This window comes from Hibiscus syriacus, unplaced genomic scaffold (genome assembly GCF_006381635.1).
Source record: "Hibiscus syriacus cultivar Baekdansim isolate YM2019G1 unplaced genomic scaffold, ASM638163v2 tig00110788_pilon, whole genome shotgun sequence".
Classification (NCBI taxonomy): Eukaryota; Viridiplantae; Streptophyta; class Magnoliopsida; order Malvales; family Malvaceae; genus Hibiscus; species Hibiscus syriacus.
In genome coordinates this window covers 323,492-339,647 of record NW_024062863.1, presented here as the reverse complement: position 1 = coordinate 339,647, position 16,156 = coordinate 323,492, and the positions used below count along the sequence as shown (strand labels likewise).

Below are 16,156 nucleotides of genomic sequence, written 5' to 3'. Positions count from 1 at the left end.
TGTCCCATAAAGAAAATAAAATCTTTTAAAATTAGACAAGTATGGGTTCCCAAGGGAACAAGGGGCATTGAAACTAATGTTCAAGGATTCAAAGCAATTTGGATACCAAAATTTACTTAAATGTCTCTTGTAGGTGTGTGAGAGCAATGGTGATGAAAATGAAGATATTCAAATGCTCTAGCCACAATTGAAATTGAATGAGTAGCCTCTAAGCTTTATGTTTTTGTTTTTAATTATTTGGTTGCTCATTTAGGTTTAAGCATGCATGAGTTACAAGTTGCTTGCAACGTCTAGTAACGACTAGTTTTATTTAAATATTAAAAAGGTAGTACCGATACTCCCTATATTATTGATACCCTATGTACTGGGCAATTTATTTTTGTAAAGAAAACATCCCCAAACGGCTAAAAACGGCCACAAACACATTCTAACATATAAATACAAGTTCAAGACACTTGAAGAAGAGTTAAAACACCTATCCAAGCAATCAAACACAAGAGAAGAGTTTTACATTCTTATTGTACTTTATCTTGTAAATATTGTGTTTTTGTGATCTTTATTTTGTAAACATCATACCTTTAAGAGGTTTTATTGTTTGCTTCTTTTTTACCTTTTGTAAAGGGGATTGATTCTAGTTTAGCCAAGTGAAAAACTAGGGAGTGTAAAGGTTATCTCTTTGTCCATGAAAAAGAAAGAACAAATTAGTGAATTTGTTAGAAAATCCTTAGTGAGGAGCTAAGGTAGTGGATGTTAACTTGGTTGAAAAGTCGAACCACTATAAATCGCTGTGCAAATTATCTATCTTTCTAATCTCCTTACTCCCTAAACACAAAAATCAATTCAACCCCTCTTGGCAAATATTTTCGGTTGTCAATTGAGCTTTGAAAATCCCAACACAACTTTGTTGAGTCCCCGACTATTAAAAGTTACAAAATGGTCCCTCAATTATAGGGAGGTTGAGTCCTTCGACTATTAAAAGTTACAAAAATGGTCACATGACTATTCATTATATTGCAAACTCATCATTTTTCGTTAAAAAAATAACGAAAATTTGAGTTGGATGTTAACATGATGACTGATATATGATAAAATTTGATCTCATAATCTCAAACAATTATTATATCTCAGTCAACATGTTAACGTCCAGTTCAGACGACCGTTGATTTTTTAACGGAAGAGGCTGAGTTTGGAACATAATGAGTAGTTGAGTGATCGTTTTGTAACTTTTAATAGTCCGAAGACTCAACAAATTAATATCCTATAGTCATAGACTATTTGTGTACTTTACCCTAAAAATGAATTAAGTTACTAATAAAATTAACTTTTTATTAGTTTAGATGAACAAAATAGTATATGTTCAAAAACTCTAAATCATTTGACATTGACGTTGATACCCTTGCATATACGGTATTTAAACCGACCTCAAAAAATAATAATATTTACTTAACCACGGGTAAGTTGATTTATGTTAATAAAATTAATTTAAATAAACATGTAAGATAATTACCGATTACTCCATTTACGGTACCGTGATTTTACGCACGTGATCTGAAAAGATGGTCGTCCTTAGCTTCTTAAACACGCTATTTTTCTCTTCGTCGCGTTATCTATCTTCGATGCGTTTCTTCGTCTTTCATTTTGCTGTTCTCATGCGATCATGCCTTTTGGAAACATACGATGGGCCAGAAGATGACATATTATCGGTATATTTGTGTTTTCTATTTGATGATTGCCTCATGTGTTTCTTCTTTTTTACGGTTTATTGGTACTTTTTTTATGAGTCGTTAAGCACGGCATTTCTAGGGTTTAATTAGATAGTGCAAGTAATTTAGTAAGTATTTTGCTAGAAGAGAAAGATAGACAGCAGATTTAACCTATTTTACGATTTACGACTCGTGTTACTCGTACTCAAGCATTGAGTCGTGTGAGTCTAGTATTTTCAATTTTTCATGTGTTTGAAAAATCTTTGGGGGATCATATTTCAGTACTCGAGTTATATGCTGCTTCTGGAAAAATGCTAGTTTAATTGTCAAATTTAGTCTGGAATTTTCATTGATGTTCTTGTTCTTTTCCCCAGATGAAGAGCGTGGCTGCATTTACTCAACTGTTGAAGAAACGATTTATTGATTAACTTTGAATGTTTATAATTAGGTATGTTTGCACCCTCCAAGAGTTAAGTGTATAACTTGTGAACTTGTATTGCATTTGTTAAAAGCCTGGAAAATGATCTATACTACTTGGATTCAGTGTGATTATCGAGATAATTGAATGTACATGTTCACATTTTTTTCCGTATATTTGAAGGATAATATCTGGTATCTATGTTCGGATATTTGAAAGATATCTTAAGAAAAACGGAAGTTCCAGTAACATGGTTAAAGGTTAGGGAAATCTTTGAAACCTAATATAGTTTGCTTCCAGTAGTAGGACTACCTTGCTTGAAAATTGCAGGTGGAGATTGGTCTTGAGTTTGAAAAAATCCACTCTTCCGCGCAAAGTTAGAAGGCGAAGCAATGGAGACTACCTCTCAGGAAACGTATTCGTCAAGCCAACCGAGTCACGGACCCTCGCTCTCAGCTTTGATTGATGTCATAGCACAGCAAGAACAAAGTTTCGAACAATCGCTAGCGAATCAACAGCTTTGGGCCCAACAGCTTGCTGATGCACAGGAGGCAAAGATAAAAGCAGCTGTTCAGCAAATCACAGCAGGTGCGGCCGAAGTTAGTGAGATTCGTCTAGGTAAAAAGGTTGTTACACCAGAAGTGAAACTAGAAGAGTTTAACTCCGAGAGGTACGGTGGCTTTAACGTATTATCCCCTTTTCTCGCCATTTATTATATATTTGCTCCAGCTCCAGTGCATATTCTGTGCATAGATTGTCTTTAATATATAGCCAATAGGAATGTATTGACAAGTTGTTTAATCAGCTCTCTGGCTTCTCGTTGATTTAACTCTATGAAAGTACACCCTACCTTCTCCCATTTTGGTATCTTAGCTCTATACTGAAACTGATGATTCTGATTGTTGGGTTTCACTCAATAAACTTGCTACTGTCTTAAATCATACATGCTAGCATTTTTTGAGCTGGGTATATAGAGTGAACATCTGTTACTCAAACTCAGGTATGTATTTGACACGGGTACGGTTAATCTCTTCAAAGGTTTTTCATGTCTTTGGAGGATATTTAGAAGTCATTTCCCCATAACCATGTGTTGGATACGGGTACTTCAAGAGAAATGAAGAGTAGAATTAACGTAAGTGAATATACTTTAAAAGGTGCCTGTAACCAAGGTCAGCAGATTTATTGATTGTTTATATATCATTTGACTTGAGCATGTAGCACTTCAATAGGTGCATTCACTTTTTCCATCTTGAAAAGAGAGATCCCATAAATAACCTTGAAAATGAAAGGAAAAATGGAGTGTGTGAGACTGTGAATGTTCTCTGCTCAAAAAGGTTCTTATAGAGACTGACATTAGTATAGAACCATCATAATACACTTTTCCATTAATATGTGCTTCTTTTATTTATCGAAATGTGCAACTTTCTTTATTTGTGTGGTTCTCATTTTGCATAGGGGCAATGGGGAGTTGGAGCCTCAATTGGAGTCTCCATCTCGGCATTTTTCTAGATCAATATCCAGATCTACGTCTCTCTTCCGGTATCCAGAACCAGAAGTTCACAAGGAACATACAAGGTATTCGCTCGGAGATCATGTCAGCAAGAGTGATCTTGGCAATTTCAAATATGATCATTACAAGGGCCACCAGAGAAGCAAATATTATCATAGGGTGTCTAGAAGTCCCGATGATGACAGTAACCCTCACCATGGAAGGTCTACCGATAGCAGAAAGGGTAGAGAAAGGAGAGGTGCATCACCATTGGAAGGAAGCTGGAAGAGGGGAAGATCTCCATCGAATTCAAAGCCTCAGAGATATTGCCATCCGGATTCTTATTCTCCAAGGTCAGACAGATGTTATCGTACAGTGTATGGAAGACCCACGAATGACAGTATCCCTCGTGATAGAAGGCCTATCGATAATGGAAAACATAGACAAAGGAGAGGTGCATCACCTATTGAAAGAAGCCGGAAGAGGGAAAGATCTCCATATAAACCCAAGCCCCGCGCAAAGTTAGAAGGCGAAGCAATGGAGACTACCTCTCAGGAAATGTATACGTCAAGCCAACCGAGTCACGGACCCTCGCTCTCAGCTTTGATTGATGTCATAGCACAGCAAGAACAAAGTTTTGAACAATCGCTAGCGAATCAACAGCTTGCTGATGCACAGGAGGCAAAGATAAAAGCAGCTGTTCAGCAAATCACAGCAGGTGCGGCCGAAGTTAGTGAGATTCGTCTAGGTAAAAAGGTTGTTACACCAGAAGTGAAACTAGAAGAGTTTAACTCCGAGAGGTACGGTGGCTTTAACGTATTATCCCCTTTTCTCGCCATTTATTATATATTTGCTCCAGCTCCAGTGCATATTCTGTGCATAGATTGTCTTTAATATATAGCCAATAGGAATGTATTGACAAGTTGTTTAATTAGCTCTCTGGCTTCTCGTTGATTTAACTCTATGAAAGTACACCCTACATTCTCCCATTTTGGTATCTTAGCTCTATACTGAAACTGATGATTCTGATTGTTGGGTTTCACTCAATAAACTTGCTACTGTCTTAAATCATACATGCTAGCATTTTTTGAACTGGGTATATAGAGTGAACATCTGTTACTCAAACTCAGGTATGTATTTGACACGGGTACGGTTAATCTCTTCAAAGGTTTTTCATGTCTTTGGAGGATATTTAGAAGCCATTTCCCCATAACCATGTGTTGGATACGGGTACTTCAAGAGAAATGAAGAGTAGAATTAACGTAAGTGAATATACTTTAAAAGGTGCCTGTAACCAAGGTCAGCAGATTTATTGATTGTTTATATATCATTTGACTTGAGCATGTAGCACTTCAATAGGTGCATTCACTTTTTCCATCTTGAAAAGAGAGATCCCATAAATAACCTTGAAAATGAAAGGAAAAATGGAGTGTGTGAGACTGTGAATGTTCTCTGCTCAAAAAGGTTCTTATAGAGACTGACATTAGTATAGAACCATCATAATACGCTTTTCCATTAATATGTGCTTTTATTTATCGAAATGTGCAACTTTCTTTATTTGTGTGGTTCTCATTTTGCATAGGGGCAATGGGGAGTTGGAGCCTCAATTGGAGTCTCCATCTCGGCATTTTTCTAGGTCAATATCCAGATCTACGTCTCTCTTCCGGTATCCAGAACCAGAAGTTCACAAGGAACATACAAGGTATTCGCTCGGAGATCATGTCAGCAAGAGTGATCTTGGCAATTTCAAATATGATCATTACAAGGGCCACCAGAGAAGCAAATATTATCATAGGGTGTCTAGAAGTCCCGATGATGACAGTAACCCTCACCATGGAAGGTCTACCGATAGCAGAAAGGGTAGAGAAAGGAGAGGTGCATCACCATTGGAAGGAAGCTGGAAGAGGGGAAGATCTCCATCAAATTCAAAGCCTCAGAGATATTGCCATCAGGATTCTTATTCTCCAAGGTCAGACAGATGTTATCGTACAGTGTATGGAAGACCCACGAATGACAGTATCCCTCTTGATAGAAGGCCTATCGATAATGGAAAACATAGACAAAGGAGAGGTGCATCACCTATTGAAAGAAGCCGGAAGAGGGAAAGATCTCCATATAAACCCAAGCCCCGTGCAAAGTTAGAAGGCGAAGCAATGGAGACTACCTCTCAGGAAATGTATACGTCAAGCCAACCGAGTCACGGACCCTCGCTCTCAGCTTTGATTGATGTCATAGCACAGCAAGAACAAAGTTTCGAACAATCGCTAGCGAATCAACAGCTTTGGGCCCAACAGCTTGCTGATGCACAGGAGGCAAAGATAAAAGCAGCTGTTCAGCAAATCACAGCAGGTGCGGCCGAAGTTAGTGAGATTCGTCTAGGTAAAAAGGTTGTTACACCAGAAGTGAAACTAGAAGAGTTTAACTCCGAGAGGTACGGTGGCTTTAACGTATTATCCCCTTTTCTCGCCATTTATTATATATTTGCTCCAGCTCCAGTGCATATTCTGTGCATAGATTGTCTTTAATATATAGCCAATAGGAATGTATTGACAAGTTGTTTAATTAGCTCTCTGGCTTCTCGTTGATTTAACTCTATGAAAGTACACCCTACATTCTCCCATTTTGGTATCTTAGCTCTATACTGAAACTGATGATTCTGATTGTTGGGTTTCACTCAATAAACTTGCTACTGTCTTAAATCATACATGCTAGCATTTTTTGAGCTGGGTATATAGATTGAACATCTGTTACTCAAACTCAGGTATGTATTTGACACGGGTACGGTTAATCTCTTCAAAGGTTTTTCATGTATTTGGAGGATATTTAGAAGTCATTTCCCCATAACCATGTGTTGGATACGGGTACTTCAAGAGAAATGAAGAGTAGAATTAACGTAAGTGAATATACTTTAAAAGGTGCTCTGAAGGGAAGACTAATCCTCGAGACAGATTGTAAAACAGCAGTTGACTGGATTTTGCTGCCATTTTCTGCCCCTACTTTTTTCAATACTTTAGTTGGGGAAATTGAGGCCTTAGTTTCTGCTAGGGGTATTATTGTTAGATGGATTCCTAGGACATGCAATTGGGAGGCTGATAAGCTAGCTAAAGAGGGTATTGGTTGATGTTTGAGCTTTATGGTTGTTTTGGTTTGTATTTTATTTCGGACAGTTTATTTAGTAAGCTGTAATCTTATGTAAACATGGTTTTAATATAATGAGGTACTCTTTTCCTCCTTCCGCTAGTTGCCTCTTTCACAAGAGCCAACTATGAGGGAGGTTTTTAATGAGACCTATTCCTATCAAAAAAATATATCATTTGACTTGAGCATGTAGCACTTCAATAGGTGCATTCACTTTTTCCATCTTGAAAAGAGAGATCCCATAAATAACCTTGAAAATGAAAGGAAAAATGGAGTGTGTGAGACTGTGAATGTTCTCTGCTCAAAAAGGTTCTTATAGAGACCGACATTAGTATAGAACCATCATAATACGCTTTTCCATTAATATGTGCTTTTATTTATCGAAATGTGCAACTTTCTTTATTTGTGTGGTTCTCATTTTGCATAGGGGCAATGGGGAGTTGGAGCCTCAATTGGAGTCTCCATCTCGGCATTTTTCTAGATCAATATCCAGATCTACGTCTCTCTTCCGGTATCCAGAACCAGAAGTTCACAAGGAACATACAAGGTATTCGCTCGGAGATCATGTCAGCAAGAGTGATCTTGGCAATTTCAAATATGATCATTACAAGGGCCACCAGAGAAGCAAATATTATCATAGGGTGTCTAGAAGTCCCGATGATGACAGTAACCCTCACCATGGAAGGTCTACCGATAGCAGAAAGGGTAGAGAAAGGAGAGGTGCATCACCATTGGAAGGAAGCTGGAAGAGGGGAAGATCTCCATCGAATTCAAAGCCTCAGAGATATTGCCATCAGGATTCTTATTCTCCAAGGTCAGACAGATGTTATCGTACAGTGTATGGAAGACCCACGAATGACAGTATCCCTCGTGATAGAAGGCCTATCGATAATGGAAAACATAGACAAAGGAGAGGTGCATCACCTATTGAAAGAAGCCGGAAGAGGGAAAGATCTCCATATAAACCCAAACCCCAGAGTCATGGCCATGAGGACTCGTGTAGAACCAAAAGTTTCCGAAGGAGTCCTGGTGACGTCAGTAACCGTCACCATGGAAGGTCTACTGATAGCACAAGGTATAGAGAAAAGCGAGGTGCTTCACCCTCTGAGACAGGCGGAAAGAGTGAAGGCAGGAGTAAGCGATCCGTGAATGCAAAAGCACCACCACGCTTAGCCTCTGTTTGTGCCAACAATCCTCGAGAGCATACAGCTTAAATCAACTTCTTGTTCCCTATAAAATAGTCAGTCTTCATAGTGCCAGTTATATGTGAAGAGGATAGTAATGATTTCTTTTGAACTCTACCAAGTACTATTGTTGTGCCACATTTCCCTTGTTTGGGAATAATATTGGGTTGTGGGGTGGAATCATGTTGGAGCTAGAGGTGCAGATTAAGACGGTCAGTTAGATCATAAATTTTGTTAAAATCGATAATCTACTGATTTAATGAAAAAAATATTGGGTAATGTACACAAATGGGTCTCGTGATTATAGGATATTATTTTATTAAGTTTTTTGACTATTAAAAGTTATAAAATAGTTTTTGATTATATTATTATTATTTTTTAGTTATTTTACTATTAAAAATTATAAAATAATAATATAACTATTTGTATATTTTAAATTTATTCTTTTTTATTAAAAAGTTAATGATAAGACGATCGTTGATTTAGAATATATGAATAATTGGATTATTATTTTATGACTTCTTATAAATGAAAGACTCAACAAAGAACGACGTATAATCAAAGGATATTTTGCCAAAAACATACATGTGTACTCTACACCCAAAAACATTTATAAGAAAATAGCGTTAACCGAATAGGTAGATTAATGGGCCGATGCTGCCAGTACTATCTTGTGCCGACTTTGAACTTAAGAAAATTTAACCATCAGATTAGCAAACATCAACTTAACACAAAGAATAGGTTTTTGAGTATACTTTTGATGGTTTGACATGTAATAAATCATAGACCTTTAAACCTTCCCATGTGATGCACCACCAAAGGTGAACCTTAGCTAATTGATATGCATTTTTTTCTTTCTATTTCTGGTAATGCATTCATTTACACAACTGGAACATATAAGATGAAATTCCATACATTTACAGCATTTAGAATTGCAGAAAAGATTTCGAACCTTCCACAAAACCTTCAAAAAATTGGAGTTATTGAGTTAGTGATCCTTTCTCCCAGCAAAAGATTGTTGGATATCTCAGAGTCCAAGCTGATTCCCTTGCTTGAAAGCCCTTTGCTTCCTCAGGTTTTCATGTATTGAAGCCAAGAATTCATGCTTAAGACCATCCTCTGCTGTAATCCTTAATCTCAGGTTTACCGTTAAGCACTTGTCTACAAGATCATAAAGAGAGTCCGGTATATCCAAAAGGAAGACTCGTCTCTTCGTATTCATTTGACACCACTCTCTTAGGTTCATAGATGTTAAAGACTGCTTGCCATAAAGCTCCTGCAACAAAAATCGGAATCTTGAATAAGACATGACAATTTACTTTTGAATAGATTATAGTTGCAAATCATGCATTATACTTGTATTTATACCTCAGGAAATGAGGATTCACGATTATGTAACTTGGCTACTTCCCAAAGATCTTCACTGCCTCTCAATTTTGCAATATCCTTAATATTCCTGAAAGCGCCAAAGATGTTGGCAACATAAGCAATCAAACAGAAACTGGATCAAGTAACTTCGGTTGAAGAAATCTTACTGTTCAGGATCACCGCTGAACGGTGATTTTCCGATCATTAGGTAGAGTAGAGTGACCCCAGCAGACCAGACATCAATCTTTGGACCTTGATGTTGAGATCTGAATAAGACCTGCACAAACCACTCAACTCCAGGCATTCATTGGAAGTACAATATCAATTATCAAGGAGAGAGCTGTATAATGGAATCTGAACATGCAAGAAGTTCTAGTTGGCACATCCTCCCGGTTCATTTTCTACCATAAATCAATTTTCTTACTTTGGTCAAATGGTTAAAATTTGGCATAGGGTGTTAATATGTTTCTTTTCGAAATGCTCTTTTGCTTATAAAATGAATTCAATCCATAAAAGCTTGAAGCACCATAAGAAAAAACCAAATTATCCACTCTTATGGTTTTTCTTTTATCAATTAAATTCAAAACATAAAATTGAAGCGTATTGTTCATTACCTCTGCGGAAGCCTTTTGTTCCAGCACAAGGACCTTCTCTCTTATGCTTTCCATCCCCTGCAAAGGTTTGGAGCATTTCATTTGGGAAATTACTCTTTCAAAATTTCAAATTTCACCAAAAATAATTCGTACCCTTGTTCTTGGATAAACCAAATCCAGATATCGCAAGGCTAGTTGAGCTCAAAGGCATTGGAGTAGGATAGAGAATCTGTCTATCCATTATTCCTGAAGAAGCAGCAACTCGTTTTCTCATGGGAGCAGGAACATGAGACACTCCAGGTTTTGGGGTCAGCTGCATTGCTTCCTGTGCCAGGGTGATGAGCTCTTTCCTACCATGGCATGGCAAAGGTTCTCTGAGTCTTTCTGCTGAAGGAGTCCTTGCACTTGCATCCTTTGCCGAGGTAATGGCTGAAACTTCTGCACCCTGACTGTTTATTTTATTCCAACTACCCAAGTCGTTGTGAGGAGCCTTCCTTTGGACTGTTGTCTTCTTAGGCTCTAAAGTTAACCTGGAGCCTTTTGTTGCCTCAATATTGATTCCCTCTCTTGATTTGATATTTAAAAATTTGCTGCTATCCGTCAGATGAGTAGCTTTGGCAGGCACAATATTACGACGATAACTTGCATCATATCCCAACTTTGATTTGTCTGTGACATGCATAAGAATGCCACATCAATCATTAATTGATAGTCAGGAGGTACCGAGGTAGGTAGATCAGGAAACTTTGAAGGTAAACTAAATACACAATGGAAAGCAATACCATTTGACTGGAATGGAACAAACAAGAAACAAAACATTTCAACGCACAGCAGATCAGTTATTTGGATGATAAGCAGCAGCAAGTAGTTACCAACCAGTTTATAACTCTCGTTTTTTCTTTTCAGTTCTTATGGATATAGAGGACAGACAAGAAAACAAAAATATGTAGATGTTCCTCTTCATTGCTACAGTAAAACAGTAGTAGAATTCTTAATTGAAAGATCCAGAAAAAAGAACTAACCCGTACTACTGTAGTTTTGATGCATTTCCTATCAAAACAAGAGAAGAAACAAAACTGATTATCATTAAATTAGAGAACAAAAAGATCGGCGGAAAAATACGTAGCGGACAATCACATGATCATGTAAGGTTGGCACATAGCTACGTACCATTGCAAGATTGAAATCAATAAGATAACCTTTGTTGGTATTACGAGACAAAAGAAAGTTTCCTGGTTTAACATCTCTATGAACTACTCCCTGCAGATTCATAAAGAGTAATTAAAATCATGTAATTTTGTAGATAGATGCATCACATTTAAAAAATCATATACCTCTTTATGAAGATTTGCAAGAGCTTTGAACAAGCAAAAAGCATACCACTTTAACTGGAAAACATCGATCTCTTTTTTCAACACCTGCTCAATGAAACAAACTCACCATCAACAAGAAGAACAAACAAGTTATGGCTTCCAAAATTCTAATAATTACCTCAGGTCTATCATGCTCAACATACTGCAGAACAAAGCAATCAGAATTCTCACTCCTAATGCAACCTTCACATCGTATTATGAAGTTTCTGCCCCTGATATTGACAATAAAATACAGAAGATTGAAGGAGGAGGGAAGAAGAGCTTAATGAAAACTGCTTCACTTTTACAAACAAGGTTTTCTTTAAAGTGAAACAAACATTTTCTAGAATGTTTACCCAAAACGCTCCAGTATGTTCAGCTCATTGTTAACATAGTTCTTATGAGCATTGGCATGAGGACCTGCAATGAGATAAATAAGTAATATAACATCAGGGGAATGGCCCATACACGTAATACAATAAGAGCCCTCGTTACAGCATAGCAATGCAACTGCATGTTATATGAATTTGCCTTACATTTAAGGGCAACAAAAGCCCCATCATTCTTCCTTCGAGCCCTATACACAGTACCATAACCACCTGCCAATTCAAGTTTCACCTTATCCAATTAATAAATCATTTTAGTTATAAGCAGAACACAGGGGATGTGATATGCAAGCAAGAAAAATTGAAGCTATGGTACCTGAACCTTCTTCCTCTTCTACAATATAAGATTCAAAGTCGGGTAATATTTTTGGCTTTGACTGGTCCTAAAGGAACCATAGATCAATATTTAGGTTATCATTAAAAATAATGCACAACAGCCAACTCAGGCTCGTTGAATAGACGCCACTAGAAAAAATGAAAATAATATAACTTCATACATGAGACAGAAAGCTTCAAATGGAGAAGTGAGCTTACCTGAAGAGAAATGGATATAGAGTTTCCCCTTCTTTCTTTAACAGATATATCCTTATGGTTCTGAATTGATTTCAGCACAGTACAGACTGATGAATTATCTTTAACACCATGCCTCCTCCTTTTGTAAGTACTGACAACAACGGTATCCCCTAAAGACTTGTTGGGGGTCTGCAATACTGGAGGCACCACATGCCTCTGAATCTGATTTGTCTTTGCTTTTGCAGAAGAATCTGTCAACTGCTCTTCAGTAATAGAATGCATAACACTAGCTACTTCCGTTAAACTCTCGCATTCCTCACCTAGGGATGACATCTTATTCAAATCTATTTTAGGCAGGATATCGGAAAGATTAATGTTAAATGGAGGAGAAAGATCTTCAACTACTTGTCTTCTACTTGCCAAGTTAAGTTTCTCCTCTTTCTTATCATCCTCCAGAACCATTTCATTGTCTGCAATTCTAAAATTTGTGGCGGTAAAATCCACAAAAAAAATTTCCACCCGATTCCACTGACATACTGCTCTTCTCAGCAAACTCTGGAGAGTTTATACCATCGAGTTTAACAGATGTGGTTTCTATGTCGTGAACTGTTTCTCCATTTAGAAACATCGGTTCAACAATTGGCTCACTGGCAACTAATTTTTTACTGACATGTCCTAGCATATAGTCTTGCACGTGCACCTTGCTTTCTACGTTTTCAGTGCCCTCCACTTCACAGCTTAATTGTCTAGCACTAGATTCAGCTAACAAACAGGAGTTCAGCTCAGTGTTTTTTACCGAGACCATAGGACTACTCATTCTACTGATATCATCAGTTAAATGATAACGCACCTGAATTTTTTTTTCGTCAATTAGTATTTGTAGACTATAACTCCAAAATGAACAATTGTTACTAAAAGCAGATTTGTTGATGGCATTTCCAATTCGCAGATCTAGAATTGTCATCAATAAACCAAAAATACAGGCAGTTCGATCTAAAAGTTACTACAAAATCGCAATTTCATGGAGTTGATCTACAGATCTATTGTGCAAAATAATCTCAGAAAATACCTTCGTACGATAATTCCGAATTCTCTTAAATGAGGGAATCAACTTCCTTTCCTCCTCATCCTCAGAAAAATTCGCAGCTGAAAAACAACTTAAAGGTCAACTAAAGAAACATAAACGCGAAATTACACAAAAAAAGTGAAAACAAAATACTCCTTTTAAAAAAATTTACCATCTCGATCTCTCTTGCGAAGCCATATATTCGAGAAACTACCGAAACGAATCGGCAGCGAAGTGAAAGCATCGGCGACAGTGAAATTTCGAGCTAAGTAAGCGGCGAAATACGAAAGGCCAATTGAAGAGATAACAACGAGATGCTTGTCGTTCGAGAGTGTAATCGGAGAGTTTGGGATGGAACGAAGAGAGGATATGATAGCGGAGCTTGCCGAAAAGAGAGTGCACTGGGAAGCGAGGTCCGGGAGAGGGGTGGGCTTACCGATCGAGACTATAAGAGAAAAACATACCAGGCCTTTTGAGACTCCGTGGCTGAGAGACTTAGTGACTCGGTGAGTTGGTCCGTGTTACTTTTCATGACGATTATGGATGCAGACAGAGAAGCAGGGGAGCAAGACGGGGAGAGAAATGTTAGGGTTTGAAAATTAAGGTATTTTTCAGTGAATTTTTGGGACGATACTGAGTTGGGCGGGAATCGGGTGATAGGGATTTTAACATTTAACACGTGCGAGTTTTCCCGCCAGTGTTCTCGTCTGATAACTTGAACATGTGCGAATTTACTTCTCTTTTTCATCGTTTTAAAAATATTTTTATTTTATTTTTACCGAAAAACTATTTTATATTTTAAGAAAAAACATATCTATTTATCAATTTTAATTATATATATATATATATATATATATAAATAAAACAGATATATGATGATACATAACACTATAATATGAATATTATCTAAAAAAAATTATGTAATATTTTTTTAAGTTAACCATCATAATTTGATTTACTCATCAAATTGATATTGCATTGCCATATTGTAAGAATAACTCTCCATTCCTAATTTATTCATTCATAATGTCAAATTTAAAATATCTAATCTTATCTAAAAGATAAACATCTTAAATTAAAATAATATAATAATTTTATAAATAAAAATTATACATAATCTTAAAACATATTTAAATTAATTATTTTTAAATATAATAAAATCTAAATAAAATTTTAAAATTATATTTAAAATAAAATCAAACTTTTTTATTAGACTTATGTGATTACAATATAGTATTTATTCGAAAGATTCAACTATTTGATATCAATGCTCGAACACCTTTGTACACAGTATTTGAATCCAATAACTCTAGAAATAATCATCAATCATTTAACTATTAAAATCGCTTGATTGTTACACTAAAATAAAATTTAAACAAATATAAATTATATCAATATTATATAAAATAATTCAACATCAACTAAACTCATCATATGTAAATGCTTTAACAACTTATTTATGATTCATAAACACGATACAAGTCATAAACACCTTAAATACGAAATAAGTACATAGACACCATAAATATAGTTATGATATAAGATAATACATCGACTCAGAGTCGAATATAAAATACTTTAAATAGAATTGTTATATGATAGGATATATAAACACCATAAATATTACACAAATACATAAATTATAATAATCTTTTTCAGAACCTCTCATCTAGGAATGGTGACGATGATATTCACCATGCATGCGTCCAAATCATCCTCCCGTGAAGGATTTTTATTTTTATTTAATAAACGGAGGAACATAAATATAAATGTGTTCGATTTATTCATATTCACGAACAAATTCTTTTAAAAGCTCGTTTATGACTTGTTTATAAACTCATTTATTTAATTTTCCTTTTCTTTTTCTTTTTCTATATTTTAAATGTTAATAAAAGAATGGATTAAATTAAACATAGAGTAAACTTTGGAATTCAAATTTTGAAGTTTAAGGAGTTTAAAGGTTAGTGACATAATTTCACAAGTTTTATTTATTTATTTAGTTCATGTCAACTTATAAATAAATATGTTCACAAATGCTAAATTAACATATTGAAGAACATAAAATAAATATGTTCATAAACACTAAACAAATTTATAATATTAAAAATTCAAATAGACACATGAAACAAATGAATAACTTTTAAAATAGACAAATTAATACCAACATAACCTCGTTTATTCAAAGATGATTTATTTAATCTATAACTGTTGAAGTTATTGTTAATTACCTGAACATAGAATAGCGGGGATAATTGCGGATTTTGTTCATCGATATCTTTCCAAAACACAAGCTGAGCTTCGGCCTCTTCCATTGGCTTCAAATCGAGAAACTCCAAGAGATTCATCTGAATCGTCGCCTCGACGAGTATAACGCCGGCATCATTGGACACGATCTCCAATCCTCCCTCGTTTCGCTCTGTTTTTCGAAGACGACCACAGATCATCGGTTGCTCCAACAAAGCTCTCGCTAGTGTTTCTTTAAACCACCCAGCAACTAGCCAGCCAGAATCTTCTTCCTTTTCCTTCATGTAGTATTGGACCACGTTGAAGCACCTCTGCAAAATCCCTGAACCGACAAGATCACACGTTAACACCAGTCGGGTCTGTCTCGGATCAATCAACCTCGTCGGACTAACCGTCAGAATACCTTCAATGGACACTTTAGGGATAACAACAGTGCTATCATTGTGGCTTGCCATCTCGGGAAAGCTTGTGAACGAAACAGGTGACATTCTCCATAAATTTGATAGCATTTATATAGATAATTCGAATTATCAAAAATTATTATCGGGGTTGATATGACGGTGTACCTAACGTACCATAACAATTCATAAAAGGAATGAAACATGTCTGATTCAGTACAAGATTTGGTAATCTAATTGAAAACAGCATCAATTAAACCTCGTTTTCATTTCCTCGTAAAGACACTAATGAAACAAATGTCAT

At 36.2% G+C, this 16,156-nt stretch overlaps 2 protein-coding genes across 4 annotated transcripts; one reads left to right on the top strand and one right to left on the bottom strand.

Moving 5' to 3' along the window:
• Positions 1-1,608: 1,608 nt before the first annotated feature.
• On the top strand, positions 1,609-8,214 carry LOC120140708 (serine/arginine repetitive matrix protein 1-like). Of its 3 annotated transcripts, XM_039155694.1 has the most exons (6): positions 1,609-1,703; positions 2,078-2,151; positions 2,452-2,672; positions 4,292-4,410; positions 5,193-6,041; positions 7,176-8,214. In XM_039155694.1, the coding sequence occupies exons 3-6, from the start codon at positions 2,514-2,516 to the stop codon at positions 7,960-7,962; spliced, it is 1,914 nt and encodes a 637-aa protein (XP_039011625.1). In that variant the 5' UTR covers positions 1,609-1,703; positions 2,078-2,151; positions 2,452-2,513; the 3' UTR covers positions 7,963-8,214. The 3 variants fall into 3 exon arrangements, with proteins under 3 accessions (XP_039011625.1, XP_039011623.1, XP_039011624.1); XM_039155692.1 differs by having other exon boundaries at positions 2,078-2,672; XM_039155693.1 differs by lacking the exon at positions 1,609-1,703 and having other exon boundaries at positions 2,018-2,672.
• Positions 8,215-8,813: 599 nt separating this feature from the next.
• LOC120140918 lies at positions 8,814-15,909 on the bottom strand. Its single transcript, XM_039155912.1, is given in 18 exon segments — positions 8,814-9,208; positions 9,301-9,388; positions 9,468-9,594; positions 9,879-9,971; positions 10,047-10,562; positions 10,676-10,682; positions 10,799-10,969; positions 11,064-11,153; positions 11,228-11,311; positions 11,385-11,478; positions 11,602-11,665; positions 11,782-11,844; positions 11,948-12,014; positions 12,166-12,648; positions 12,650-12,994; positions 13,214-13,290; positions 13,383-13,731; positions 15,439-15,909. Coding segments are annotated over 18 exon segments (3,438 nt in total). The 3' UTR covers positions 8,814-8,959.
• Between the last annotated feature and the right edge of the window lie 247 nt (positions 15,910-16,156).

What these genes read in the sequence shown, in the direction of transcription:
- LOC120140708 (XM_039155694.1), top strand. Translation starts at nt 2,514, where the DNA reads ATGGAGACTACCTCTCAGGAAACGTATTCGTCAAGCCAACCGAGTCAC. An exon ending in AGCTTGCTGATGCACAGGAG is followed by an intron (nt 2,673 to 4,291) that starts GCAAAGATAAAA and finishes GATGCACAGGAG; the next exon opens with GCAAAGATAAAAGCAGCTGT. An exon ending in GAAGAGTTTAACTCCGAGAG is followed by an intron (nt 6,042 to 7,175) that starts GTACGGTGGCTT and finishes CATTTTGCATAG; the next exon opens with GGGCAATGGGGAGTTGGAGC.